This window comes from Phocoena phocoena, chromosome 7, assembly GCF_963924675.1.
Source record: "Phocoena phocoena chromosome 7, mPhoPho1.1, whole genome shotgun sequence".
In the NCBI taxonomy this organism is placed as follows: domain Eukaryota; kingdom Metazoa; phylum Chordata; class Mammalia; order Artiodactyla; family Phocoenidae; genus Phocoena; species Phocoena phocoena.
Window position 1 is genome coordinate 114,406,240 of NC_089225.1, and position 26,644 is coordinate 114,432,883.

At 57.2% G+C, this 26,644-nt stretch overlaps 1 protein-coding gene across 1 annotated transcript; it reads left to right on the forward strand.

The window, feature by feature from the left end:
• The first annotated feature begins 3,281 nt into the window (after positions 1-3,281).
• Positions 3,282-14,871, forward strand: CAPN10 (calpain 10). The gene is made up of 12 exons (XM_065880663.1): positions 3,282-3,407; positions 5,927-6,058; positions 7,198-7,394; positions 8,169-8,386; positions 9,908-10,049; positions 10,536-10,702; positions 10,971-11,191; positions 11,941-12,143; positions 12,229-12,481; positions 14,072-14,271; positions 14,516-14,561; positions 14,842-14,871. The coding sequence occupies exons 1-12, from the start codon at positions 3,282-3,284 to the stop codon at positions 14,869-14,871; spliced, it is 1,935 nt and encodes a 644-aa protein (XP_065736735.1).
• The last annotated feature ends 11,773 nt before the right edge of the window (positions 14,872-26,644 follow it).

Genomic DNA, 26,644 nt, shown 5'->3' on the forward strand with positions numbered 1-26,644 from the left:
GACCTAGGCCTGCCTGGTTTCGGAACGCTGGCTCCGTCCCACGTATAGCTGTGGGGTCCTGGGCTGCCCCCTCCTCCCTTTGAAGTTCAGGTTCTTTGTCGTAAAATGGGACGGTGACACCTACCTCTGAGATGCGTGAGGATCGTACAAACTCCGCGTCTCAGCGTTGTCAAGTGCATTTAACCCTTCAAGCCCTTAGGGGCGGGACCTTCCTCACTTCTGTTGAACTGATTGAGGGTTGCAGGAAAGACGCAGATGGCTTTGTTCCAGCCCTGCCTGGGGAGATTCCTTCAGCTGGAACCTCCAGACAGGGGCAGGGGAGAGACCCACGCTTCCAGGACGCACTCCCGCTCCGCCCCAGCGAAGACCGTCCCACAGGGAAACAGTCCACATTCGTGGCCCTCGCTGATGCCCCTCGGCCCAGGCCCAGCCTTGTTTCTCACGTAATCGTCAGCCCGCCCCAGGGTCCCTGCACTGTGGGGGTTGCAGCTGGAGATGGGCCCAGAGAGCAGCTGGGACAGCCGCCCAGCAGGGCCAGGTTTCCAGTGACTCTTGCTCAGGTGACCTCAGGGTGCTCCTGGCTCGGGGGCCCTGGACTACTGCTCTGCGTGCCCCTGGCCCCGGGGGGGGCGGACACCCGCGCTCCCACCGTCTCTCGGTGCTCAGAGGCCAGAGTCAGTTCTGGGATGTGCGTAGTGGAGGCTGGTCCTGCGCGCCCAGGGCCTTGCTAAGGTAGGGGACCTCCCACCTGTCCCGTCCCCTCAGGAGGAGAGTCCCGGAGAGAAGGGCTTGCTCAGAGGGACAGCCACCCCACCGCCCGCAGGCCCGGGACACGAGTCAGTCTCGGGCTGCCTGGGGTCGGGCACGTGGCCTTCACTGTTCTGTGGGCCTGAAACTGCCTTGTAATTCAGACGCATCAATGTAACTGAGAACGTGTCTCAAGAGCTTCCTAACCTGAGGGGCCCGAGGCCAATCCTTCTTGCAGCTCCACGGGGCCTCCCGATGTCTCACTTGTAACCGTCAAACAGCGCTATGACATGGAGCTTGTGTTCCCGCCTTACAGCGAGGGCCCTGAGGTCAGACTTTAAATAACTGCCCATCCCAGGACCTGCGGCTGTGGAGACTGGGGTTGTGCACCAGCTGCCCCCAGAACACCTCCTCATTTTCCCACCCCAGGCTGCCTCCATCTCCTCCTGATACCCACAAGCCAGAGGCTCCACTCTGCACAGGGCTGGGGGGTGGGCCCAGGAGGGAGAGGGGACTACTGCTAATTGGCCCAGGGGTCATCTCTGCACCCAGAGGTGGGGAATGGCACCACAGGGCTTGTGGGGGTAAGTGTGGCCCAGGAGGAGCTGTGCCCGCAGGCCGACAGGAGAGATGCCTTCATGCCGTCTTGGTGTTGGTCACAAACCAACACTGCAGGCCTGGGCTGCGGCCTACCCCGCACCAACTGTCTGCTGGCCCCTTCTCTGGGCCTGGGCCCAGCTCTGCACACCGACATGCCTGCAGGAGACTGCTTGCTCTCCAGAGCTTGCAAGCCTGGGTAAGTGGCACAGCAGAGGCCCCCACTTAGAGTCCAGATCCTGGGCTGGCCCCAGCCCGCTGCTCACCACCCCAGCGTGTTACCTGGAGCAGACCAGTCACCCAACACCCCAGGTCAGGGAAGTTTCTCTTAGTCCTTCAGGACACCCACATGAAGCAGGGCCCAGGCCATTCCTGACTCCATCCAGCTACGGTGCAGCCTCCAGCCTGCCATAAACATCTTCTGGGAGAGTCAGCACCACGGAGGCAAGGGTCATGAAGTGAGCATCCCAGAGAGAGATGTCAGACGATGCGGTCACTCCCTTCTCTAGAACCTCAGCAGAGATGAGGACCCTAGGCCTCCAAACCCCCCCCCCCGTATCATGCCACCACCAACAGCTGCTCCTCATGCAGGCCTTGCTGGGCCTCTCAGAGGGAGAAGCCGCAGCTGTCACAGCAACCGGGGGCTCTGGAGCAAGAAGGCCGGGGCAGGGGCTCCTGGACCAGGCTCCGTTTCTCATCAGCACGGATCAGATTGCAGAAGGGCTTCGATCTGACCACCCTTCCTATCTGGGAGGCTGGGCAAAAGCGGCCTGGGGATACAAAATCTGAGAAGCTCTAGTAGGTATCAGAGAGCTGTTCTAGAAGGATTGTGCCCCACCCCATCTCCTCCCCCGTGCGGCCCTCTGTGAAGGCTCCAGCCACAATGAGGCAGGCTTGGAGAGGCAGTCAGAGAATAAGCCTCTGGCTGGCTGCCTGCCTTCCTTCCTAGGAATGGGGACGGGGAAGGGCAGGTTCCTGCAGCAAAGATGAATCCTTGAGCAGATCCTTAAATCACTGCCCTCACCAACCCGCAGCACTGAGCGGCCATGAGCTATAACCGCAACTCCAGCGGGTCACTGTCCAGCCCATCAGTACCAGATGCCCGGCCATCTGGGGACCAGGAGGATGCTCCAGCCTCATCGCCTGCCCGGCTCAGGATCTAGCGCGTCTGATCCCAGCCTGCCCTGAGACAGCCTCCCAGGCCTGCGAAGGCCCTCCCGGGGCCGTAACATTCCCCAGGACCCCAGCACGACCACAACAGTGGCGGACACCACACGGTCCCTGACAGCCCACAGCTCCCCTTCCCGAGTCTCTCATTGGCTCTCCCGACACCAGGTGGCCGGACCCACCGCCCCCGCCGGAAGAAGTGCATTCTGGAGGCAGCACGGCATGCTGGGACCTGTAGTTCTTAGCCCGACCTCGGCCGAGACTGCCTCTCTGGTCCCTTCAGCCTCAGGAGGCAGTCCCGACGCCCCGACCCGAACCACACCGGCCCGAGGACAAGACGCTGCCGGCTTCCCAGGTGTGAGTCTCCGCTGAGACACCTTCGAGCCCCCCGGCCCTGGAAAGAGAAGTGCAGCCAAGGCGACTAACCGGCTTCGCCGGAGCCTAGATCGAGAGCCACGCCCCCTGCGGGCTGGGAATCTGGCGCGGACTTCCCAACGCTCGAGTGGGATTGGGCCGTTCTGTCATGTGATCAGGGGCTACGCGCCTGGTTGGCTGCAGCCTAGATCGACGGTTACCGGGGCGACGGAGCGGGCGGGCACCGGGGCCGGGTGGTACTGTGGGTCCAGCGGGGCTGGGGGGCCGGGCCGGACGGGGGAGGCGCGAGGCAGGCGGGACCGCGGCCGGTTCGCGCTCCCTCCGGGGCTGCGCGCCCCCTCGGCTGCGCTCGGCACCGGGGCGCGGGCAGCAGATGGGAGCTCGGGGTGCCCAAGATGCGGGCGCCGGCCAGGGAGCTCTTCCGGGACGCTGCCTTCCCGGCCTCTGACTCCTCGCTCTTCTCCAGCTTCTCCACGCCGCTGGCCCAGTTCCGGGAGGAAATCACGTGGAGGCGGCCCCAGGTGGGTCAGGGGGGCGCGCGGGTCTCACGCGTCTCGCGCCAGGCCTCCGGGCGCTCCTTCCTGCAGGGGTGCGAGCGCGGCGGCCGGGGTTAGCCGGGGCTGGGTGCACGACGGTCGGCAGGGTCTGCCGCCGCTGTCCTCCTGAGTGGGCTCCCAGGCCCCCTCCCCAGCCCACTCGGGGTGTGCTGGACCCGAGTTTACGGCCCCTACTTGCGAGAGCTCCATTCAATAGGAGTTTCAAGGCACAGCGAGAGGGGCGTTTTAACAGACGCAAACTCAGCCCCACTTGCGTCTGCTTTGAAGAGCTTCCAGTCTGCATGGCTCTTCTGGCCACAAGCGGTCTCTTTCTGTTTCTCATTATGTTCTGGAAGGGCCAGGCTGAGCCTACAAAGCAAAGCCGTTTTGCTCTGCACGTTCCTGTTTTGGACCTCGTGCACTTTAAGGTGGCAGTTAGAGGGATGCGCCGGCCTGGTGCTATGCTGGTATCTTTAGAAATGGCGTATCAGCTGAATAAGACTGTCCAAGGAACAGTCTCTCCCTGAGTGTATGCAGTCTTAGTGGGGACATCTGTGTGCACCAGCCCTGGAAGAAGTCCAGACCTGGCTCTGCCTGTTGAAGTGCTTTCCGTGGGCAACACTGAGAGGGCCTGTTTGGCATGGAGGTGCCAAGGGCCAAAGAGCCTGACCGGCCATGCCGGTGGAATTTGGGTTAAAAAAAGTGTGGGGAGTGGATTTTAGGGACAATGGGAGGCCATTAGAATGTTTTTAGTAGAGGAGTGATTCGATTTGATTTACGTTTTAAGAAGCTCACTCTTACTGCCAGGTGTGGAATGGATTGTTGGGGCAGGAATGAAGGTGGCCATTGCAGTGGTCCTGGGGAAAGATGAAGGAGCTCAGATTGGTGTGACAGCTGTTGGGGTGGGGCTTTGGAGTGGATGGATTTGAGAGATATTTTGGAGCGGGGATTGATAGGTCTTAGTGACCGATTGGAAACTAGAGTCGGGTTCATGGTGGTCAGGAAATGGGAAGAGAAACTTATATTTACATAACGCTCATTATATGCCAGTAAAGGCTATAGGTATTCTATGTGCACAGAATTTATGCCCTTGATTTTATTTAGTCCACCTTGGTACTTGTATCTCCATTTTACAGACCAGGAAACCAACGTTAGGTCAAAATGTTGCCCAAGGTCTCAGAACTAAGAAGTGTGGCAGAGGTAGGTCTGAGACCCATTTGTCTTAGTGACCGATTGGAAGTAGATGGTGAGGATGAAAGAGGGACCAAGAATGACTTCTAGATGTCTAGCCTGAGCACCTGGGGGGATGATGGTCCCGGTTGCTGTGCTGGGGAAACTGGGAGGTGGGGGAGAGCTAGGGGTGGAAATGTAGGCTTGGGTTTTGCTCTCACAGGTTCAAGCGGAGCTGACAGTAGGCAAGTGGATATGAGAGTCGGGAGCTCAGGAAGACCTGGCCTAGATGCTCCACTGGGAGCTGGGACTGTAACAGATGGCTTACTGTCCAGGGTCTGGAAGGGTATCTCAGGAGAAAGTATGGGCAGAGAAGAAGAGGCAGCTTGGAACCGAGCCTTGAGGAACCGCAGGTGCCTTGACAGGTAGACTTCAGACGTGGCAGGCAGTGAGGGGAAAGGACAGCCAGAAGCCCTTGGAATCGTGGAAGCCAGGAGGGGACTGCTGGGGTCGGGGGCAGCCACTGCTCTGATGCTGCCGAGTGTTGGGAAAGACAAAGGACAGAGGATGCCCGTTGGAGGTGACGACACGGAGGTGACATTGATAAAAGCAGTTTTGGGGGCACGGCTGGCTCAGAAGCAACGAGGTGTGGCAAGGAGCCGGAGGGAGGAAGTAGGGGCAACAGCTCTTTCGAGAAGTCAGTCAGTGACGGGCCTAGAGGGGAAATAGTGCCCAGGGACAGCATCTTAGAGAAGAGGAGACATCCTCTCCCATGCCTTATGCTGGTGGGATCCTCCCTGCAGAGAAGGAAGGAAGCGGGGATCAGATACTGAGGGCAGGAACGGGTCATGTCCGGGGGCTTCTGATGGAGCATCAGATGAGGCCATCCGCTTAGAGGGGCGAGGGTGTTTTGAGAAGAGAAGGAGGAAGGAGAAGGGGTAAACTAGTCTGGGGTGTGGAAAATTGAGCCTTTTAGAGAAACAGTATAGAGGACCCACTTGAGACTTGCCTGTGTGAATTTAAAGTGAAACCATTTTCTAGACCAACTGTTTTATGAAAAGCAGGGTAGGATTCATCCAGAGTTGGGAGTTTTGCCAATTAAGGAAGGTGGACAGAGACAGGGACCCCGGAATCTTAAGTTGGATGCGATGATCTGAAGCCAGGAGAGGCTGACGGATACTGGCTGCAAGAAGCCAGCTACTTCCCGTCCCCTCTTAGGCAATGTGGATGACCAGGAAAGCTCCTCCCCAGCCCCTGTCACATAGATCCTGTATTCTTAGTTTTAAAGCTAGCCACAGGCATGAAGTAATTCTGGACGATTTTCTTTATTTCAGGAAATCTGTGCCGCGCCCCAGCTGTTTGCAGATCGCGCTCAGGAAGGACAGGTGAAGCAAGGGCTGCTAGGGGACTGCTGGTTCCTGTGCGCCTGCGCCGCCCTGCAGAAGAGCCAGCACCTCCTGGACCAGGTGTCTGCCACAGCGCGGCTTCCCCTCCGGCCCTTGCTTCCTGTCTGCCCGCGCTGGAAGGAAGCAGGAGGCAGCCAAGCTCTTGCCCTGTGGGGCTCGGCCCTCGGGGGCTCCGAGGCGCAGATGCAGTGACCCCCTCCCGCAGGGGCCAGCAGGGCTGCTTTCTGCCCTGCTCTGCCATCTCCTGAGCCCTGGGTCAGGCAGGCATTTGGAATAAAAAGACAAACGTGCCAGCCCAGGGTAGGAAAGGGTTGGCTGAGAGGTCCTGTGCTGCTTTAGAGTAAGCTTCCTAGCTAGTTGCGGTTGCTTTTTTTTTTTTTAACAGGTTTAGAATATAAATTGGCAAAAGGTGATTAAAACTGTTTCTGATGCTAAGCAGGGACCACAGTTATAGAAGGCCTGTCGGGCTGCTTCCCCAGGAGCCCTCACGGCCTCGCTAAGTGTCACCGATACAGGCAACAGTGTTGACGGTGGTGACCCCTTTCCGAGCTGCTCCCATGTCCCAGGCCCTGTGCTAGGTGACCCCAGTTGCTGGCTTTCATTCTCACAGGACTGGCTGGCTTTGACCCTTCCTTACAAACGAGGGCACTAAAACCATTGTCCCGTTCCCAGCTAGTAAGGGGCAGAGCCAGGCCCAAACGAGGCCATCTGGGTCCAGAGCCCGTCCTGTCTCTCAGCATTAGGCCAGAATCACAAACCCAGCAGTGAACAGTGGGCCGGGCACTGTCAGAGTTTCTGAGGTCCCAGGCTCCAGCCAGGGGGTCGCTGTGCCTACGGTGACCTGCCACCAGCCACTCTGTCGAGAACTGGGTCACTCAGGCCTATAAAAGTCACATTTGTTTTGGATTCAGGTCACATGCTTATTGGGGACGCTAGGACGTTAATGGTTGACTCTGACCTCTGGGAGACAGTCGGCTCCCTCCGTGTGGCCCTAGCATCTTTTATTAAAAGGTCTATTAGTCTTCTGTCCAGTAAGCGGGTTTTGCATAAGCCCTGCCAGCCAGGCGTCGGGGGAGGTGGAGTCCTTTGCGCGATGGGAGGGTACCGTTCAGCACGGTCATGCTCTCTCGGGATGCTGGGAGCGCGCCGCGTGGTGGCTTCTCTCACCGTCTCCTTTTGCCTCTCCCCACGCGCGGCAGGTCTTTCCTCCGGGACAGCCGAGCTGGCTCGACCAGACGTACCGCGGCTCCTTCACCTGTCGAGTTTGGCAGTTTGGACGCTGGGTGGAGGTGACCATAGATGACCGTCTGCCTTGTCTTGCAGGGAGACTCTGCTTCTCCCGGTGCCAGAGGGAGGATGTGTTCTGGCTTCCCTTACTGGAGAAGGTCTACGCCAAGTACGCACGCTGGGGGTGGAGGGGCCGGGCCAGGCGGGCTGGGGGCCCGGGAAGCACATCTGCTCTCCCTGGGCTGCAGCGTTCTTGTCAGCAGCTAGGGCCTGGTGGCCAGTCCTGGGTGGGGCGACCCGTCCAGAGACAGAAACTCTGAGACTTGGCCTGTGGCTTGCTGTCCCCTCTGCCCACTCCCTCTTTCCCTGCCCTCATTTCAAAGTTGGGCATGAAGGCCTCGCCTCCAGAAAGAGGGTGTGTGTTTTCCTCTCTCTTTCCTCAAACCCAAGCGAGAGAAATGTCTCTGTCTATCTGTGTCAGCACTGGGGACAGGCGGCCTCTGTGCAGGTTGCTGGGAAGGAATGAGGCCGCCGAGTTACCATGCTCGTTTATCGTAGTCCTGAGACCAAGGACTTCCTCCCCGAGTGTGCTGATGGCCGTGCTGAAAGGCGCTGGGCCGGTAGGCAGGCCTCCGCGGTGGGAGTGAGCGCTCCACTGCTGCCGCTGGCGGGGCCGAAGGCCTTGATCATGAGAGACGCAGGAGTGGGAGCTCACAGCCTCTGTGCCCGCCTCATGCTGGTGCCCCACAGGGGCAGAGGCCGCAGGGCACTGCGGGGTGCTGTCCCTTATGGCCTTGGAGGCGAGCTTGTGTCTGGACTTGGTGAGGACAGGGTGGGAGGGAAAGAGAGGCGATTGAGGTGGGTAGAAGGCAGACCACAGGGGACAGGAGAGGGGCAGGGGGCCTGGTGCCGGAGCCTCACGCCCTCCTGGCTGTCTCCCCAGGGTCTACGGGTCCTATGAGCACCTGTGGGCGGGACAGGTGGCTGACGCCCTGGTGGACCTCACTGGTGGCCTGGCCGAGAGGTGGAACCTGAAGGACATGGCAGGAACCAGCGGCCAGCAGGACAGGCCCAGGGGCGCGGAACGTAGGACTTGTCGGCAGCTGCTCAGCCTGAAGGACCGCTGTCTGCTGAGCTGCTCGGTGCTCAGGCCCAGAACAGGTAGGGCGGGAGCGGGCGGTGGCATGGCAGGCCTGCACACCTGAGCCCTCTCGGCCTCCTGTACAGAGCTTTTTACTGTGGTCCTATATGGGCTAAGTGGAAAGGAGGACCTTCCCTACTGACCGTCCTTCTCTGGAGGGAAGTGTCCCCTTTTCCCTTGACCAGGGCTTACCCCTGTGGGGAGACGGGAGCCTGTATTGGGGTCACCAGGTGGTGGCACCATCTCTGGCCCAGCTGGTAACCTGGCAAAAGCGACAGTCAGGTTTTCAGTTTAGTAATATGCCTGCTCATTGAAAGAAAAAGATCACTCAGACTTGACTACCTTTGACTTTTCAGTCCCCTTTCTCAGTTTTTTTTCAAAAAGATGTGTATGTTTTATATTCTGTATCACATACCGTTCTCTGTCGCTGTGTAAGCTTTGTCGGCGTCGGACGTTACCCGTGTGTCTGCTGCGCTCTTCTTAACGCTTCCCTCGATGTTGGGTATTCAAGGTCTTTCCATTTTATGCTATTATAAATAACATTGCAGTGGACATCTTTATGCACAGTTGTTTTCATATTTACGGTTATTTTCCTAACGGGCTTTTTGTCCGAAGAATAAGAACATCAAAATAAACCGCCACGTGTTGGCCGTTGCGCTGCCCGGCGGTGCGCGAGCGTTAGCACAGCCCCGGGCTGGTTTGCCCACCTGCAGGCCTCAGGGTGGGGTTGGGGAAGCACACTTCGGGGGTGAGGGGAGCCCACGGAGTGCTGTGCTGGGACGCTGTGCGAGACACTGCCTCAGAGGGTGGCCCGTGTAGCACCAGCTGCCCCCAGGTGGGGTAGGGCTAATTCTAGGCACTTCAGGCTTGGGGGGAACCCACAGGCAAAGATGGAGAGCAGCTGGAACCCACCGAAGTGGCAGGGGGCTGGGAACGTGGGCGGGACACCCAGAGTGGCGGCTCCAGTGCCTTTCTAAGCAAAGCACTTAAAGACGTTCCAGGAGTTTCTTCTCCTGTCTGGACCACCACCCGCCCACCAGTCTCTGCTTGGCCCCTTCACTTCTGCGCCTGTCTGTCCCCAGGCCTCTGGCCAGGGGGAGGGTCTCCCGCGGGCCTCCAGCCCTCCCCACCGGTTTCTGCGCAGACACTACCTGACGCCCCTGACACCTTAGCAGCTCGCTGAGAAGAGGTTTCTCTAGTTTCTGGTGTCGCAGACCCGCCCGTGACGGTGCTGGGAGCAGCCCTTTTGAGAACCTCCCTCATCATCCTCAACGAGGACCGAGGCCCAGAGAAGGGAATGACTCGTCAGGCCTGGTGGCAGCCGAGCCGGGGTCTAAACCCAGGTCCTTCCCTGTGACTCACGCTGCATAAGGCCGTTCCTGAGCTGACTTGTCGGCAGCGGTCAGGAAAGGAGCCCCTGCTGGCCCGCAGGGACCCGGGTGCCTGTGCCGCCGCAGTGGAGTGGGCTGGGGCGTCCCAGGGAAGGAGGCGGACCTGTGCATCTGCTCGGTTTGAGGACTTCCTGGCTGTCGCTCACCCAGGTACCAGGGCGCTGGGGGAGTTTCACGCTTTCATTGTCTCGGACCTGCGAGAGCTCCGGGGCCGGGCTGGTCAGAGCATCGTGCTGCTGCGGATTCAGAACCCCTGGGGCCGGCGCTGTTGGCAGGGGCCCTGGAGAGAGGGGTGAGTGCGGCGAGGTGCACTCTGGGTCGTCGCGCTGGTCTCGCTGGGGGAGGGGTGCGGGGCCCGAGGGGCAGCCCAGAGCCGCCTTGACCGCGTGCGCGCCTGGTGTCCGAGGCCGGGCCGTGGTCAGGACAGGGTTTGGTTGCTCTCCTGCTCGTGGGCCACCGTGCTCTGTGCTCGGCCCCAGATGGCCTGTTGAGGCAGGCTTAGCACTGGGCCCTGCGACCCAGGCACCCGGGGCGGTCGGGGCCTGTCCTGAGTCAGGGGCACCCGCGGACTGGTGGATGCCTTGCCGGGCTGCGGGTGACAGACCCACGGAACGCCTGCACCCAGTCGTCAGCGTCAAGACCTGGACCAGGGCTGCTCCCCTTCGCCGGCCCAGGGTCGCAGAGCGGGACCAGCATCCCCCAACCCCCACCCCGCCCTGCCGCCCCTGTCATCCACTCAGCAGGCGGGAGGCCTCGGCTGAAGGGAGGTTCCTTCCAGGGGTGAAGGGTGGAACCGGGTGGAGTCCGAGGCCCAGTCTGAGCTGCTGTCGCAGCTCCAGGAGGGGGAGTTCTGGGTGGAGGAGGACGAGTTTCTGCGGGAGTTTGACGAGGTCACCATCGGCTTCCCCATCTCGGAGGCTGGCCACCTGCAGAGTCTCTGCTCAGGTAAGGGAGGCCTGCGCCCTGGGGGAGGCCTCATGGGCTCGCAGTGGCCCGGACGACTGGCCTCTGAAGTCCGGGGCTGAGCGGGCACCGCGCCCCACCGCGGGCTGCCCGAGCACCCCTCTTGCCTCTTGGCTTCTCTTCAGGGCGGAGCGGTGGTTGCATCCCCACCTGCCCTGGGGGGACAGGTGGCGGGGTGGGGGGCCCCTGCTAGTGCGGGGAGCGTGGGGGGGACCCCGTCCCTGCAGCTGACGTGGGGGTCCCCGCCCAGGAAGGGCGCTGTGCCACACTCAGGAGCTGCCCGGGGCCTGGGTCAAGGGCCAGTCAGCGGGAGGCTGCCGGAACTACAGCGGCTTCCCCAGCAACCCCAAGTTCTGGCTGCGGGTCTGCGAACCCAGCGAGGTATACATGGCCGTCCTGCAGAGACCACAGCTGCGCACGGCGGGCCGCCCGGGCAGGGACTACCAGGCCGTGGGCCTGCACATCTGGAAGGTAACCCACCCGGGCCTGGCACCCCGCTCTGTGGGATGCAGGCACAGGGGTGAGGAGGCCTGAGCCCCAGGAGCCCCCAGTGTGCCTCTCGCCCCCCCGGCTGTCTTCCCACAGACCCCGTTCAGATCTGAGTCCACAGGGCTCACCTCCCTCCGCCTGGCCAGGGTGTGCCCTTTGGCCAAAGGCAAGCTACACAGAAGCAGCCGTTAGCAGAGCTGGCAGAGGTGTTAGGAGGGCTCCCCTCCCTACAAAACGGGGATGGGGTTGTTGTGCTCTCGTGGGTTGTCTGAGGGTAGGTCTGTGGCTCCCGATGGAGACCCCTGTCCTGCTCTCCGAGGGGACAGGAGGGTGGCCAACAGAGGACCGCGCTGCCCGTTGGCTTGCCCAGTCGCTTGGCTTTAAACCCTGTGTGTCCTGACGGGGTCTGACAGCTCACATCGCACTGTTCCCCGTCCCTGTGTGGCCACGGCCTGCCTGGTGTTGCTTTCCTCGTGCAGAAACTGCTAGCAAGCGTTTGCCTGGCAGTCCCCAGATTGCATCAGCCTCTTGCCTTTGCAGGCGCAGCCCTGTCTGGATTTGTCTGTCTCCTCCCAGAGCAGAGGAGGACTTGCAGGCTCCCGTGTGGGACGGAGCCGCTGACCCCAGGGCTGAGGGGAAGGCCCGGGTTCACCAGGGTGCGGGGGACCCGTAGGCCTGGGTGCTTCAAGGGGGGCCCTTCTGTGACGGGTGCACGTGGGCCTCCCCTGCAGGTGGAGAAGCGGCGGGTCAGCCTGCCCAAGGCCCTGTCCGCGCCCCCCGTGGCGGGCACCGCGTGCCACGCGTACGACCGCGAGGTCCATCTGCGCTGTGAGCTCGCCCCGGGCTACTACCTGGCCGTGCCCAGCACCTTCCTGAAGGACATGCCAGGGCGGTTCCTGCTCCGGGTCTTCTCCAGCGGGAGAGTCTGCCTCAGGTGAGGGCGGCGGGCGGGCCGGGGACTGGGACAGGGCCACGTGCGTTCGTGCCACGGCCGCCTCCTGTGCTTGTCTCCCTGGCAGCGCCATCCAGCCGGCAGCCCAGAGCGCTGCCCCCCGGGAGGCCCTGCCTGTGGGCGAGTGGGAGACCGTGAGGCTGCGGGGCTCCTGGAGAGTCGGCCGGACGGCGGGGGGCAGCCGGAACTTTGCCTCCTACCCCACCAACCCCCGCTTCCCCCTCTCGGTGCCGGAGGGCGCGGGCCCCCGCTGCGTCCGCATCACCCTGCGCCAGCACTGCCGTGACCGCGAGGTCGCCATCGGCTTCCACGTCTTCCAGGCAGGCGCCCCTGCTCCCGGGCGTCCGGGTGGGGTGAGCCGGGTCCGGGAGAGAGGCCCCCCGGGGTCTGTCCGCATCATCCAGTCACACGCAAGACTCATTTCTAGGTTTCCTAAAGTCCATAGCTCACTGGGGGTCACGGCTCAGCTCAGGCAGCCCCTCGTCCACTCGCCCGGGCTCAGAACCACTGGACACTTGTGTCCTGAGCTGCCCCCAGCATTGCACCTGCAGCCGGGAGGCCCGAGAGGGCGTAGAGGGTGCCGTTGTCCGGCAGGAGCCGCCCTGAAGCCCCGTGAATCCTCCCCGCCCCAAACCCCGGGCCTGAGTCTGGAACCAGCGAGGGCCTGGGCTCTGGGGACCAGCAGGGAAGGGACGGAGGGGAGGCCCACACCCGCTGAGACGCGATGGACGGTCGCGCCACCGAGTGAGGGTCTTCTGATCAGAAAGACAAGACAGAGCTGGGGGTGGGAGCTGAGAGCGAGGCCAAGGTGCGGGGCCGAATCTCAGGCAGTAGGAGGGTGGGGCGGCCTTCGGGAGCTCGGGGAAGTGTGCCGGTTGCCCCTGCAGAGGAGAGGCTGCCTCCCGGGCTCACGTGGGCCTGAAGCTCTACCCACGGGTGGCAGGAGACCATGGAGGCCAGGTGAGGGCCAGGGAGTCACAAACGCCGCCCCGAGCGCCTTCCCAGGCCTCAGTCAGCTCTTCCTCTCCCGGCACGTGAACGGGATGCACCTAGCGGACGTGTAGCTGGAGAAGGCGGGGAGGTGAAGTGCCAGAGGTCGGAGGTTGCAAACCCAGATCCCGTGGTGAAGTGTGGCTCCCCTGCTCCTTCTGGGGACCCCGCTTCAAGATGGGCTTGGGCAGTGGCAGGTGCCCGAGGAGGGCATGGGCTGGAGGATGGCCCGGAGCTGTGCCATCAGGGGCCCGTCATGGGGCTGGACACGCTTAGCCTGCGGTACAGACGATGTGGGGGAGGGGAGGGTCGGCTCTCCTCTGAGAAGGTTCTGTGCCGTTAGGATCCCAACGGCTGAGGACGTACTCTGGTGCCTCGCTCCACTGCAGGCCACCCCTGGGGTACCCCCCCGGCGCTTCGAAAATAGTGCCGGGGCCGGGGCCAAAGAGATGAGTCCTGGGGCAGGGGCTTGTGCAGTGGGGGCCTCCTGGTGCCCTGGGTCTTAATTCCGGCACCTAGCTCCTCCCAGCGGCCACCCTGAAGGCTGGGCTGTGCCCTGGGACACGAGGTGCCCCGGTCTCTTCCCCTGAGAGCCCCAGGCAGAGCTTCTCAGGGCCCAGAAGCCGGGGCTGCAGTGACAGCCGCTGGAGGACGTGAGGGCGGGCCTTCTGCTGGTCCCCAGCCTGGGGCCCTCGGGTGGTGGGGCCCCGGTGAGTGGCGAGTCCAGCTTCGGGGGCCTGGCATGTGTGACGGGGTCCAAGCAGACTGCACCAGGCTGCTCCCAACCCAGGGCAGTGCTGCCTGGGAAGGGAGCGAGGCCAAGGCTGAGATAGGGGACTTGCCTTTGCTGTCCTGGCGGGCACAGCCGATTCGGTCCGCCCACGGGCGGGCCGCCCGGTCTGAGCCCGGGCCTCCCCCAGGTCCCAGCGGACGGTGGGGGCCAGGATGCGCCCTCCTTGCTGCTCCAGGAGCCTCTGCTAAGCTGTGTGCCGCACTGCTACGCCCAGGAGGTCAGCCGGCTCTGCCACCTGTCCGAGGGGACCTACTGGATCGTGCCCTCCACCTACCTGCCGGACACAGAGGGGGCCTTCACAGTGACCGTAGAGACCAGAATAGACAGGTGGGGTGCCGGGGCCGTGTGTGGGTGGGCGTGTGTGTCGGTCGGGGGGCCGTGGTCCTCAGCATCTTAGCACCCTGGTTCTCTCCCACCTGTCGCACACACCCCAGCTCTCACTGTCCTGGCAGAGCCCAGAGGCCTGTGGGAGAAGAGTGCCTTCTAGAGAGCAGACGGGCCTGGAGCGTGGCTGCCTCTCCAGGTGCGCAGGGAGGGACCCAGAGGGTGAGAGCGGTGTCTTCTCCCACAGGCGCTCCATTCACAGCCAGGAGATGCTGGGGCAGCTCCTCGAGGAGGTATGTGTGGGGCCTGGGAGGGCCCAGCCCACTCTGCTTTGGGGCCTCCTGGTGCCCTGGGTCTTAATTCCCCCGCCTAGCTCCTCCCAGCGGCCACCCTGAAGGCTGGGCTGTGCCCTGGGACACGAGGTGCCCTGGTCTCTTCCCCTGAGAGCCCCAGGCAGAGCTTCTCGGGGCTCAGAAGCTGGGGCTGCCATGACAGCCCCTGGAGGACGTGAGGGCGGACCTTCACCCCTCGAACCAGGGCAGTGCCGCCAGCCCTCGCCATCTCCTCCCGCAGGCCTCCTTCGTGGCAGTGATGAAAGCCTAACCGGGTGACCCTGCGTGTCGGCTTCGGTGACCAGGGGTCTGAGGGACTCCCAGTGGCCCACACGCCAGGGCCGCGGCGGCCGGGCCTGAGCGGGTCCTGGCAAAGAGCCCCCGTCCCTGCAGGTGCTGCAGGAAGGACAAGAAAAACTCAGGGTGGGCACCTTCGTTCCACGCCGCTGAGCCGACAGAGCCTCCCTGAAATCCTCCACGCCCTGTCTCCCTGGCCCCAGAGAGAGGCCTTACGGCGCATCGGGACAGATCTTGTTTAAAACTATTTATTAGAAACGTTTTTAGGATGTAACTTTATAAATAAACATCTGTACTGAGCAGCTTCCAGCTGGGTCCTGGTTTAGGTAGCCAGCGGCTTCACTGGCTGTCACTGGGGGAGCAGGTGAGGGGCTCCCGCCCGGCTGCTGAGACACGGGGGGTGACCAGGTGGCCCGAGGGGGGCAGGGCTGGTGTAGGGAAGGAGGAGGTGGGTAGTGAGAGAGAAAATTGGAGGGGCGGCACACGGCAGTCCGCGAGTGGCTGAAGCAGCATGGTGCCATCGACTCCCCATCCATGCTGGGCCCCCACCGGGCTGCCTTCTAGGCATCTGGTCTACCAGCTGATGGTGCTATCAACTCCCTGTCCATGCTGGGCCCCCCACCTGGCTGCCTTCTAGTCATCTGGTCTACCAGCCGACGGGCTCTGGTGCGAATGCTGCCGCCGGCGCCCAGCGGTCTCCTGCTTCCTTCTAGGAGGTGCGGGATGAGGTCCTCTGCTCTTGACTTGGGAGGGGATAGCCCGCAGGCCTCTGACCCCTGGACCCCTCAACTCCTAACCATTTCTGGTGCCCCTGTCTTGGCCTGGTTTGTCTCCTGCCCCATCTTCCTCCTCTGACTTCAACACCGTGTCATCACCATGATTGGGGCGTCGAGCCAGTTGGGTCTCCTTGTCCTGTATTACAACACAGTCTGGAAAAAACTGCCAGTGGCCGTTCCATTGCGCGAAAGCGTGGGCTGGTCCTCGTCTCTCCTGACCTGCACCGTCACGGAGCGCTGCCGGGCCTGATGCTGCCCTCGGGGGGCAGGAGTTGTCCTGGGAACCCCGAGTTCTGAGTCACGTGGAGCTGGGCTGGGGCCGCCACTCCTGACAGGACCACCCCGAGTTCTGAGTCATGTGGAGCTGGGCTGGGGCCGCCACTCCTGACGGGACCACCCTGAGTTCTGAGTCACGTGGAGCTGGGCTGGGGCCGCCACTCCTGATGGGACCACCCCAGGGTCTTCGGAGACTCAAGGGGGGGGTGTCCCAGTCTTCACCCTCCCCTGAGGTACCGTTTGTGATTTGTTGTCTGGGGTGGGTGATGGTTTCAGCCTCGCCCTTGGCCTTCCTGACAGGCGTCTCTGACCCCAGAGAGGGTGTTGGTCATTTGCACATGTGAATCCCAGTTACATGTTTGGAGACCAGGAAGTGACGCCATTGCCCGCTGGGAGCCGGTCCTGGCAAGATTCCACTGTCAACAGCCTCCTGTGTCCCACCCTGGCAGGGCCCATGAGGATGTGCCAGAGGTCAGTGTCAACTCAGGACCTGAATGCCCACTGGTTCTCAAATGTCTGGACGTCCCCTCCGTCTCCCTGAGCACAGCCAAGGAGTAGAGGGCCTAAGGGCCAGGTGGGTGGGAGCATCTGGGGGAATCTGTTGTGCACACTTGCTGTCGGGGGAGGGTCCTTCCTCTTGGAGCCCGGCTACCTCTGCAGTCAGTGGGCCCAGGCCTGGCTCTCTCTGCCCTGCAGCTGGAGCTTCTTCTTGAGTGACCAGAGGTGGCCTCACACCTGGCCCCCAGCCACCTGCCCTGTCACCCTGCTGTCCGTGTATCTCAAACCCCCGGATGGGACGAGACCACCACCTGTGCCACCAGAGGCAGGCCCCTGTCGCCAGGCGCAGTGGGTGATCCAGCTCCAAACCCCATGGTATCAACTCTTCTTGGACCTCGGAGGCGACACGAAAACAAGTTTGGGGTGCAGGATATTTATAAGGGAAGGAGGGGAGGTCTGACACGTGCATCCGGAGTCCCACATGGGGCTTAAATGCAGGGTGTTTACACCCCGCCCAGCTAGGTCTCCCTGGCAGGTTACCCCGTGGGTGTCCTTAGAAGAGGTAGCAGAGCTTCACGTGAGAACACAGAAGGCGGCCTTCTGTGAGCCAGGACAGGGGCTCCGCCAGGAACCAAATTGGCCAGTGCCTTGACCTTGGACTTCCAGCTTCGAGAACTGGGAGAAACCAATGTCTGTGGTTAAGCCTCCGAGCCTGCGGTGTTTTGTCCCGGCAGCGACCGAGACAGGCTGCTCCTGATTCTTGAGCCGTGGCCGCAGCCTTCCCTGGAGTGGACTTTCTCTCTAAGCCTCCACAGGGTGCGTGTGCTCTCTGCAGCCGCCACTGCCTTGAAGAGCTCGGTCCCGAGATCGGCTGGGGTGTGGAGGGGTGCCTCCAGACCCACACGTCCCTGCCCAGCCTCAAAGCCCTTCTGCAGTCGGCCAGCTCACCCGATGACCCTGCCTGGACGACCAGTGTCACTGCCAGCCAGCTGTGTGCCGGACACCTCTCCCTCGGGCCAGCCTGGGGCTCCCTGCTCCACCGGGGCGGTCTGGGGAGGCCTCCGGGGGGCGCACTTGAGCTGGGCCACCGCGTCTGAACTCCTGTCAAACACTGATCCCCTTCCCTTCCCCACTTGCTTCGCTGCGAGGCACTTCATTTACGTGAAAATAGAGAAAGCCAGCGCACTGTCTCACCCCGTGAGGGTTCAGACAGGGGCCTTGCGGAGCGCCACCCTTCCAAAGGGCCAACACCACTGGCCTCCCGCCCTGGGCAAGGCGCCAGGGCTCCCAGAACCCCAGAAGGCGGGGGTGGGCCTTCCCGGGGCAGAGGGTGGGACGCTGCCGGCTTCTCCCCAGGAGCCCGTGGGGTGACTCACGGTTCCCCTCGGCCAGACACCCTCGCTGTGCCCGTCTGGGGAGAGTCCTGGTCCCTCGCTGGGTGAGGGCCCCGTCTGGGTCCCACAGCGGGGTCGTTTGAAGGCCAGGACTGCGGCCGCTGCAGATGGGAAGGTGCCCACCACCTGGGCTTCTAGGTCACAGCTGGCGCAGCGGGCGCCGGCCTTGTTTACTGAGCCAGAGGAAGCAGAGTCTGGGCACTGAGAGGCAGGGCGCCGTCGGGGGTGGCCTCCGTGCCCTAAGCACCAGGCCCCCGCCTGCCGTCAGCCCCAGGCTTGCGCCAGCTGTTACATCATCCCTTCACAGTGACCAGCCACCGGCCGAGCTGAAGGGGGCCCTGCGCCAGGCCAGCCTCAGGAGCCAGGCAGGCCCGGTTCCACTGTACACGGTCGCCTCGTAGCTGAGCCACCGCCAGCGCAGCTTGTGTCCTCTGGGCTCCAGTGTCCTCGCCGTCCGGGCTCTGGCCACACCGACATGGTGTCCTGTGTCTGCTCTCTGGCCCTCCGGTTTGCCCTGGACTCCCGGGTCTGGATGCGTCTGCTCGGGTGGGTCCGGCGCAGCCCAGGTCTGCCGACGAGGGGAGTGAAGGAAGGGGCCTGCTCCCGGGGGTCTTCCGGGGTCTGAGCCCGTCCAGCTGCGGTGGCCGTGCCCCCTCCCGCCCGTGGTGGGACTCCTGATGCGTTAGAAACCTCGGGCCTTGTCTAATATCATGTCTGATGCTGGCCCCCAGGCCCAGTGCAGGATCCCCCGGGTTGAGGGGGACCGCAGAAGGCGGGGCCCCCGCAGGCTCTGGGACGGCCTGGGGCCCCAGGGGCGCCCACTGCTGCCTCAAGCCTCCACTATACTGACTGACACAGACTGGGACCCTACTCTGGGCCCACCTGGGCTCCACGGAACCCACACCAACCTGAGTGCCCTGTGCTGAGCCCAGGGCTGTGTCCAGGGCCAGGCCCTGCCTGGGGTCCCTGTTCTGTGGACATGCCACTGGGGGCCTCCCTCCCATGTGCCGTGGCCCTGGATGGCCCAGAGGGGCGGGCCAGGGGCTGTGCAGGTGAGGACGCCTCCTTTCCCGGGCTTTCCCAGAAGACTTTGCCCTGAACCGTCTGCTTGAGTTTTGTGGTAAAATCACTTCCTGCTCCACGGGCAGCAGGCAGCGCCTCCTCGGTGGGAACCGAGTCCTACCCAGCCCTGAGCCTGGACCTTCTCTCTCGCCATCCTCCCTCCCTCCCTAGGCCTGGTCAGCTTGGGGGCAGCAGAGCTTCCAGGGTGAGTGTCGGGATCCTGGTGCTCTGAGAGCGATTGTCAGGGAGGGCGTCCGGCGGGGCAGGGTTCCCGAGCAGCAGGCAGGATGGGGCCGGAGTGAGCGGGCCTGGCTTTCAGATGCTCCAGGCCCTTCCTCTCTGTCTCTCTGTCTCTGTGTGCCCCTCTCCATTCCTAAGCAAGCCCTTTCTCTCTGTCTCTGCCTCTCCGTCTCTGTGTGCCCCTCTCCATTCCTAAGCAAGCCCTTTCTCTCTGTCTCTACCTCTCCGCCTCTGTCTGCCCCTCTCCATTCCTGCATATGCCTCGTTCGGTGTCCCGTTTACGCCTTTTGTAGCTTTACCTCCACTCCTAAGCAAGCCTCGTTCAGTGTCCCGTTTACGCCTCTTGCAGCGTTACTGAATTCTTTTCTTCCCTGACGTGTAACATTTAACGGAGCTTTTGCTGCCGTGTGAAGTGAAGGGAAAAGGCACTTTGCTCCTGGGGACACTGAGTTCTTATGACAACACGTGGCCCAGGACATGGCTGCTCCATCAGAGGAAGAGTCCTTTCTAGTTGAGAGGACAAGCTTTGGGGCAGGCTGGGCCCGCCCGTCGCAGGAGTGCTCGGCTCTGCGGCTCTGGGGCCTTATCTGTCTCCAGGGTTCTGGCCGCAGCCCGGGGGTGTCCAGTCTGTGCAGCGACCTTCAGGCCATTCCTTTCTGATCCCTGGCGAGTACAGGCTGCATCTGCCCAGACCGCACAGCCCCGAGTCCGGCCTGGGAGCCTGCTGACTCGGGGTCCCTGGGACCAGTGGCTGTGGAGGTTTAGTCAGGGGCACTCCTGTGCGCGATTTCCTAAGCCTCCCGCCTCCCACCCCGCTGCCCCGCCCCTTCCCCCCACCCCCACCCCGACACGCAGGGCCAGGGCCTGTCCTCAGCTGCCTGGGACTCCTGGTCCCTTCACGAATCACCCAGGAAGTGAGGCTGCAGGCTGAGGAGCCAGCACTGGCTCGGGCTGGGCTGGGGCTGCGCCATCCGGGGCCAGGCCAGGTCCCCTGCAGGTTCCGGGGCCTGGGCAGATGTGATGCCGGGGTGCCGGGGCATACGTGTGCATGTCTGTGGGCTCAGCCCTCATCCCCCAAGCCCCATGGACGGGACCGCCGGCATCTGCGATCCCTGTCCACCATCTTGCTCCCCCAGTCCCTTCATTCTGAAGCCCCTCTGTGAGCACATGCAGCTCCAGGCATGCAGGCTCCTCAGGTTGGACTGTCTGCACACAGGTCACCCAGAGAGTCATGACAATGAGGTGATAGGTGACGCATGGGGGTGGCGGTGGGGCTGGGTGGTCTTCGACCAGCCTGGGGTCAGCCAGGTGCAGGGCAGGGGCTGGCGGAAGAACCGGGCACCCTCAGAGAATGGAAAGAAGCTCTCTGTGCTGCAGCGCGGGGAGTGGGCTTGGGGAACGAGGCAAGAGCTGAGGCTGGAGAAGCGTGTGAGGGTTCCGAGGCCGTTCCAGGAGCTGGGGTCTCACGTCTTGGGCAGTGGGAGCCGTGGCAGTTTCACGCAGGGCCCCATGTGTGCCTGCTTGACGTCTGTCTCTGGCTGGAGTCTCAGGAACGACTGGGGGGAGGGGACCAACCAGAAGGCTGCTGCCTTCTTGCAAGCGAGACAGGAGGGTGTTCCGGTGGGCGGGGGCCGGGCGGGGGGCGCTGAGGGGAGAGGGCAGTGCTGTGGTCTGCTTGGAAAGCAAAGCCCGCAGAGCGAGATGCTTGATGCTTCCTTAATAGGTTTGGTTGTGCAGATGGAGGTGAGGAGAACTGGGTGGGACCTTCCGACCCACGAGCATGGTGTAGCTATCCATGTTTGACAGTTTAATTTCTCTCAGAGATATTTTGTGGTTTTGAGCATACCTGTTTTCCATTCCTAGTTTGCTGAGAGTTTCTGTCATAAATGGGTATTGAATTTTGTAAAATGATTTTTTTTGCACCTATTAAGAGGATTACTTTCTCCTTTATTTTATTAATATAGTGAATTATATTGATGGATATTCTAATGTTAAAATAAACCTTACAATCCTGGGATACTTGTGCATGGTGGATTATTTGTTTTCTATATTGCTGGATTCAATCAGCTAAAAATATTTTATTAAGGATTTTCGTGTCTATGTTCATACATGATGTTAATCTGTAGTTTTCTTGTAATACCATCTTTGTCTAGTTTTGCTATGAGGGTAAAGCTTGTCTTTGAAAATGTGTTGGGAAGTGTTCCTCCTTATTTATTTTCAGAAAGTGTAAGATTAGCATTATTTCATCCTTAAATGTTTGATAGAATTCACCAGTGACATCATCTGGGTCAGGAGTTTTCTTTGTGGAAAGGTTTTTAATTATAAATTCAACAACTTTAATAGATGCAGACTATTCAAATTTTATATTTCTTCTACAAATTTTGGCAAGTGGTGACTTTCAAGGAATTTGTGAATTTCAACTGAGTTGTGAAATGTCTCCTCATAAAGTTATTATAAGTTTCCTTTATTATTGTTCTAATGTCTGTAGGATCTAAATGATGTGTCCTCCTTCATTCTTGATATTAGTAATTTATGGATTTTTTTTTGAATTTTTAAATTTTATTTTATTTACTTTTTTATACAGCAGGTTCTTATTAGTTATCCATTTTATACCCATCAGTGTGTACATGTCAATCCCAATCTCCCAATTCATCCCACCATCACCCCGCCGCCACTTTCCCCCCTTGGTGTCCATACGTTTGTTCTCTACATGTGTGTCTCAATTTCTGCCCTGCAAACTGGTTCATCTGTACCATTTTTCTAGCTTCCACATATATACGTTGATATACGATATTTGCTTTTCTCTTTCTGACTTAACACGTCTCAACAAATGACCCAATTTCATTCCTTTTTATGGCTGAGTAATCTTCCATTGTATGTATGGACCACATCTTCTTTATCCATTCGTCTGTTGATGGGCATTTAGGTTGCTTCCATGACCTGGCTATTGTAAATAGTGCTACAATGAACGTTGGGGTGCATGTGTCTTTTTGAATTATGGTTTTCTCTGGGAATATGCCCAGTAGTGGGAGTGCTGGGTCATATGGTAATTCTATTTTTAGTTTTTTAAGGAACTCCATACTGTTCTCCATAGTGGCTGTATCAATCTACATTCCCACCAACAGTGCAAGAGGGTTCCCTTTTCTCCACGCCCTCTCCAGCATTTGTTGCTTGTAGATTTTCTGATGATGCCCATTCTAACTGGTATGAGGTGATACCTCATTGTAGTTTTTTTTTTTTTTTCTTTCTTTCTTTTGTGGTACGCGGGCCTCTCACTGTCGTGGCCTCTCCCGTTGCGGAGCACAGGCTCCGGACGCGCAGGCTCAGCGGCCATGGCTCACAGGCGCAGCCGCTCTGCAGCATGTGGGATCTTCCTGGACCAGGGCAGGAACCCGTGTCCCCTGCATCGGCAGGCGGACTCTCAACCACTGCGCCACCAGGGAAGCCCGTTCTCGTTGTAGTTTTGATTTGCATTTCTCTAATTATTAGTGATGTTGAGCAGTTTTTCATGTGCTTCTTGGCCATCTGTGTGTCTTCGTTGGAGAAATGTCTATTTAGGTCTTCTGCCCATTTTTGTATTGGGTTGTTTGTTTTTTTAATATTGAGCTGCATGAGCTGTTTATATATTTTGGAGATTAATCCTTTGTCCGTTGATTCGTTTGCAAATATCTTCTCCCACTCTGAGGGTTGTCTTTTCATCTTGCTTATGGTTTCCTTTGCTGTGCAAAAGCTTTGAAGTTTCATTAGGTCCCATTTGTTTATTTTTGTTTTTATTTCCATTACTCTAGGAGATGGATCAAAACATATCTTGCTGTGATTTATGTCAAAGAGTGTTCTTCCTATGTTTTCCTCTAAGAGTTTTATAGTGTCCGGTCTTACATTTAGGTCTCTAATCCATTTTGAGTTTATTTTTGTGTATGGTGTTAGGGAGTGTTCTAATTTCAGTCTTTTACATGTAGCTGTCCAGTTTTCCCAGCACCACTTATTGAAGAGACTGTCTTTTCTCCATTATCTATCCTTGCCTCCTTTGTCATAGATTAGTTGACCATAGGTGTGTGGGTTTATCTCTGGGCTTTCTATCCTGTTCCATTCATCTGTATTTCTGTTTTTGTGCCAGTACCATATTGTCTTGATTACTGTAGCTTTGTAGTATAGTTTGAAGTCAGGGAGTCTGATTCCTCCAGGTCCGTTTTTTTCCCTCAAGACTGCTTTGGCTATTCGGGGTCTTTTGTGTCTCCATACAAATTTTAAGATTTTTTGTTCTAGTTCTGTAAAAAATGCCATTGGTAACTTGATAGGGATTGCATTGAATCTGTAGATTTCTTTGGGTAGTATAGTCATTTTCATAATATTGATTCTTCCAATCCAAGAATATGGTATATCTCTCCATCTGTTGGTATCATCTTTAATTTCTTTCATCAGTGTCTTATAGTTTTCTGCATACCGGTCTTTTGTCTCCCTAGGTAGGTTTATTCCTAGGTATTTTATTCTTTTTGTTGCAGTGGTAAATGGGAGTGTTTCCTTAATTTCTCTTTCAGATTGTTCATCATTAGTGTATAGGAAAGCAAGAGATTTCTGTGCATTAATTTCGTATCCTGCAACTTTACCAAATTCATTGATTAGCTCTAGTAGTTTTCTGGTGGCATCTTTAGGAATCTCTAGGTACAGTATCATGTCATCTGCAAACAGTGACAGTTTTACTTCTTCTTTTCCAATTTGTATTCCTTTTATTTCTTTTTCTTCTTTGATTGCCGTGGCTAGGACTTCCAAAACTACGTTGAATAATAGTGGCGAGAGTGGACATCCTTGTCTTGTTCCTGATCTTAGAGGAAATGCTTTCAGATTTTCACCATTGAGAATAATGTTTGCTGTGGGTTTGCCATATATGGCCTTTATTATGTTGAGGTAAGTTCCCTCTATGCCCACTTTCTGGAGAGTTTTTATCATAAATGGGTGTTGAATTTTGTCAAAAGATTTTTCTGCATCTATTGAGATGATCATATGGTTTTTCTTCTTCAATTTGTTAATATGGTGTATCACATTGACTGATTTGCATATATTGAAGAATCCTTGCATCCCTGGGATAAACCCCACTTGATCATGGTGTATGATCCTTTTAATGTGTTTTTGGATTCTGTTTGCTAGTATTTTGTTGAGGATTTTTGCATCTATATTCATCAGTGATATTGGTCTGTAGTTTTCTTTTTATGTAGTATCTTTAGTTTTGGTATCAGGGTGATGGTGGCCTCATAGGATGAGTTTGGGAGTGTTCCTTCTTCCGCAATTTTTTGGAAGAGTTTGAGAAGGGTGGGTGTTAGCGCTTCTCTAAATGTTTGATAGAATTCACCTGTAAAGCCATCTGGTCCTGGACTTTTGTTTGTTGGAAGATTTTTACTCAGTTTCAATTCCATTACTTGTGATTGTTCTGTTCATATTTTCTATTTCTTCCTGGTTCAGTCTTGGAAGTTTATACCTTTCTAAGAATTTGTCCATTTCTTCCAGGTTGTCCATTTTATTGGCATAGAGTTGCTTGTAGTAGTCTCTTAGGATGCTTTGTATTTCTGCGGTGTCTGTTGTAACTTCTCCTTTTTCATTTCTAATCTTATTGATTAGAGTCCTCTCCCTCTTTTTCTTGATGAGTCTGGCTAGTGGTTTATCAATTTTGTTTATCTTCTCAAAGAACCAGCTTTTAGTTTTATTGATCTTTGCTATTGTTTTCTTTGTTACTACTTCATTTATTTCTGCTCTGATCTTTATGACTTCTTTCCTTCTGCTAACTTTGGGTTTTGTTTGTTCTCCTTTCTCTAGTTCCTTTAGGTGTAAGGTTAGATTGTTTATTTGAGATTTTTCTTGTTTCTTGAGGTAGGCTTGTATAGCTATAAACTTCCCTCTTAGAACTGCTTTTGCTGCATCCCATAGATTTTGGATCGTCGTGTTTTCATTGTCATTTGTCTGTAGGTATTTTTTGATTTCCTCTTTGATTTCTTCAGTGATCTCTTGGTTATTTAGTAACGTATTGTTTAGCCTCCATGTGTTTGTGTTTTTTACATTTTCTTCCCTGTAATTGATTTCTAATCTCATAGCGTTGTGGTCAGAAAAGATGCTTGATGTGATTTCAATTTTCTTAAATTTACTGAGGCTTGACTTGTGACCCACGACGTGATCTATCCTGGAGAATATTCCATGCACACTTGAGAAGAAAGTGTAATCTGCTGTTTTTGGATGGAATGTCCTATAAATATTAATTAAATCTATCTGGTCTATTTTGTCATTTAAAGCTTCTGTTTCCTTGTTTATTTTCATTTTGGATGATCTGTCCATTGGTGTAAGTGAGGTGTTAAAGTCCCCCACTATTATTGTGTTACTGTTTATTTCCTCTTTTATAGCTGTTAGCAGTTGCCTTATGCATTGAGGTGCTCCTGTGTTGAGTGCATATATATTTATAATTGTTATATCTTCTTCTTGGATTGATCCCTTGATCATTATGTAGTGTCCTTCCTTGTCTCTTGTAACATTCTTTATTTTAAAGTCTATTTTATCTGATATGAGTACTGCTACTCCAGCTTTCTTTTGATTTCCATTTGCCTGGAATATCTTTTTCCATCCCCTCACTTTCAGTCTGTATGTCCCTAGGTCTGAAGTGGGTCTCCTGTAGACAGCATATATATTGGTCTTGTTTTTGTATCTATTCAGCAAGCCTGTGTCTTTTGGTTGGAGCTTTTAATCCATTCACGTTTAAGGTAATTATCCATATGTATGTTCCTATGACCATTTTCTTAATTGTTTTGGGTTTGTTTTTGTAGGTCCTTTTCTTCTCTTATGTTTCTCACTTAGAGAAGTTCCTTTAGCATTTGTTGTAGAGCTGGTTTGGTGGTGCTGGATTCTCTTAGCTTTTGCTTGTCTGTAAAGCTTTTGATTTCTCTATCGAATCTGAATGAGATCCTTGCCGGGTAGAGTAATCTTGGTTGTAGGTTCTTCGCTTTCATCACTTTAAGTATATCATGTCACTCCCTTCCGGCTTGTAGAGTTTCTGGTGAGAAATCAGCTGTTAACCTTATGGGAGTTCCCTTGTATGTTATTTGTTGTTTTTCCCTTGCTGCTTTCAATAATTTTTCTTTGTCTTTAATTTTTGCCAGTTTGATTATTATGTGTCTTGGCGTGTTTCTCCTTGGATTTATCCTGTGTGGGATTCTCTGCGCTTCCTGGACTTGGGTGGCTATTTCCTTTCCCATGTTAGGGAAGTTTTCAACCATAATCTCTTCAAATATTTTCTTGGGTCCTTTCTCTCTCTCTTCTTCTGAGACCCCTATAATGTGAATGTTGTTGCATTTAATGTTGTCCCAGAGATCTCTTAGGCTGCCTTCATTTCTTTTCATTCTTTTTGCTTTATTCTGTTCTGCGGTAGTGAATTCCACCATTCTGTCTTCCAGGTCACTTATCCGTTCTTCTGCCGCAGTTATTCTGCTATTGATTCCTTCTAGTGTAGTTTTTATTTCAGTTA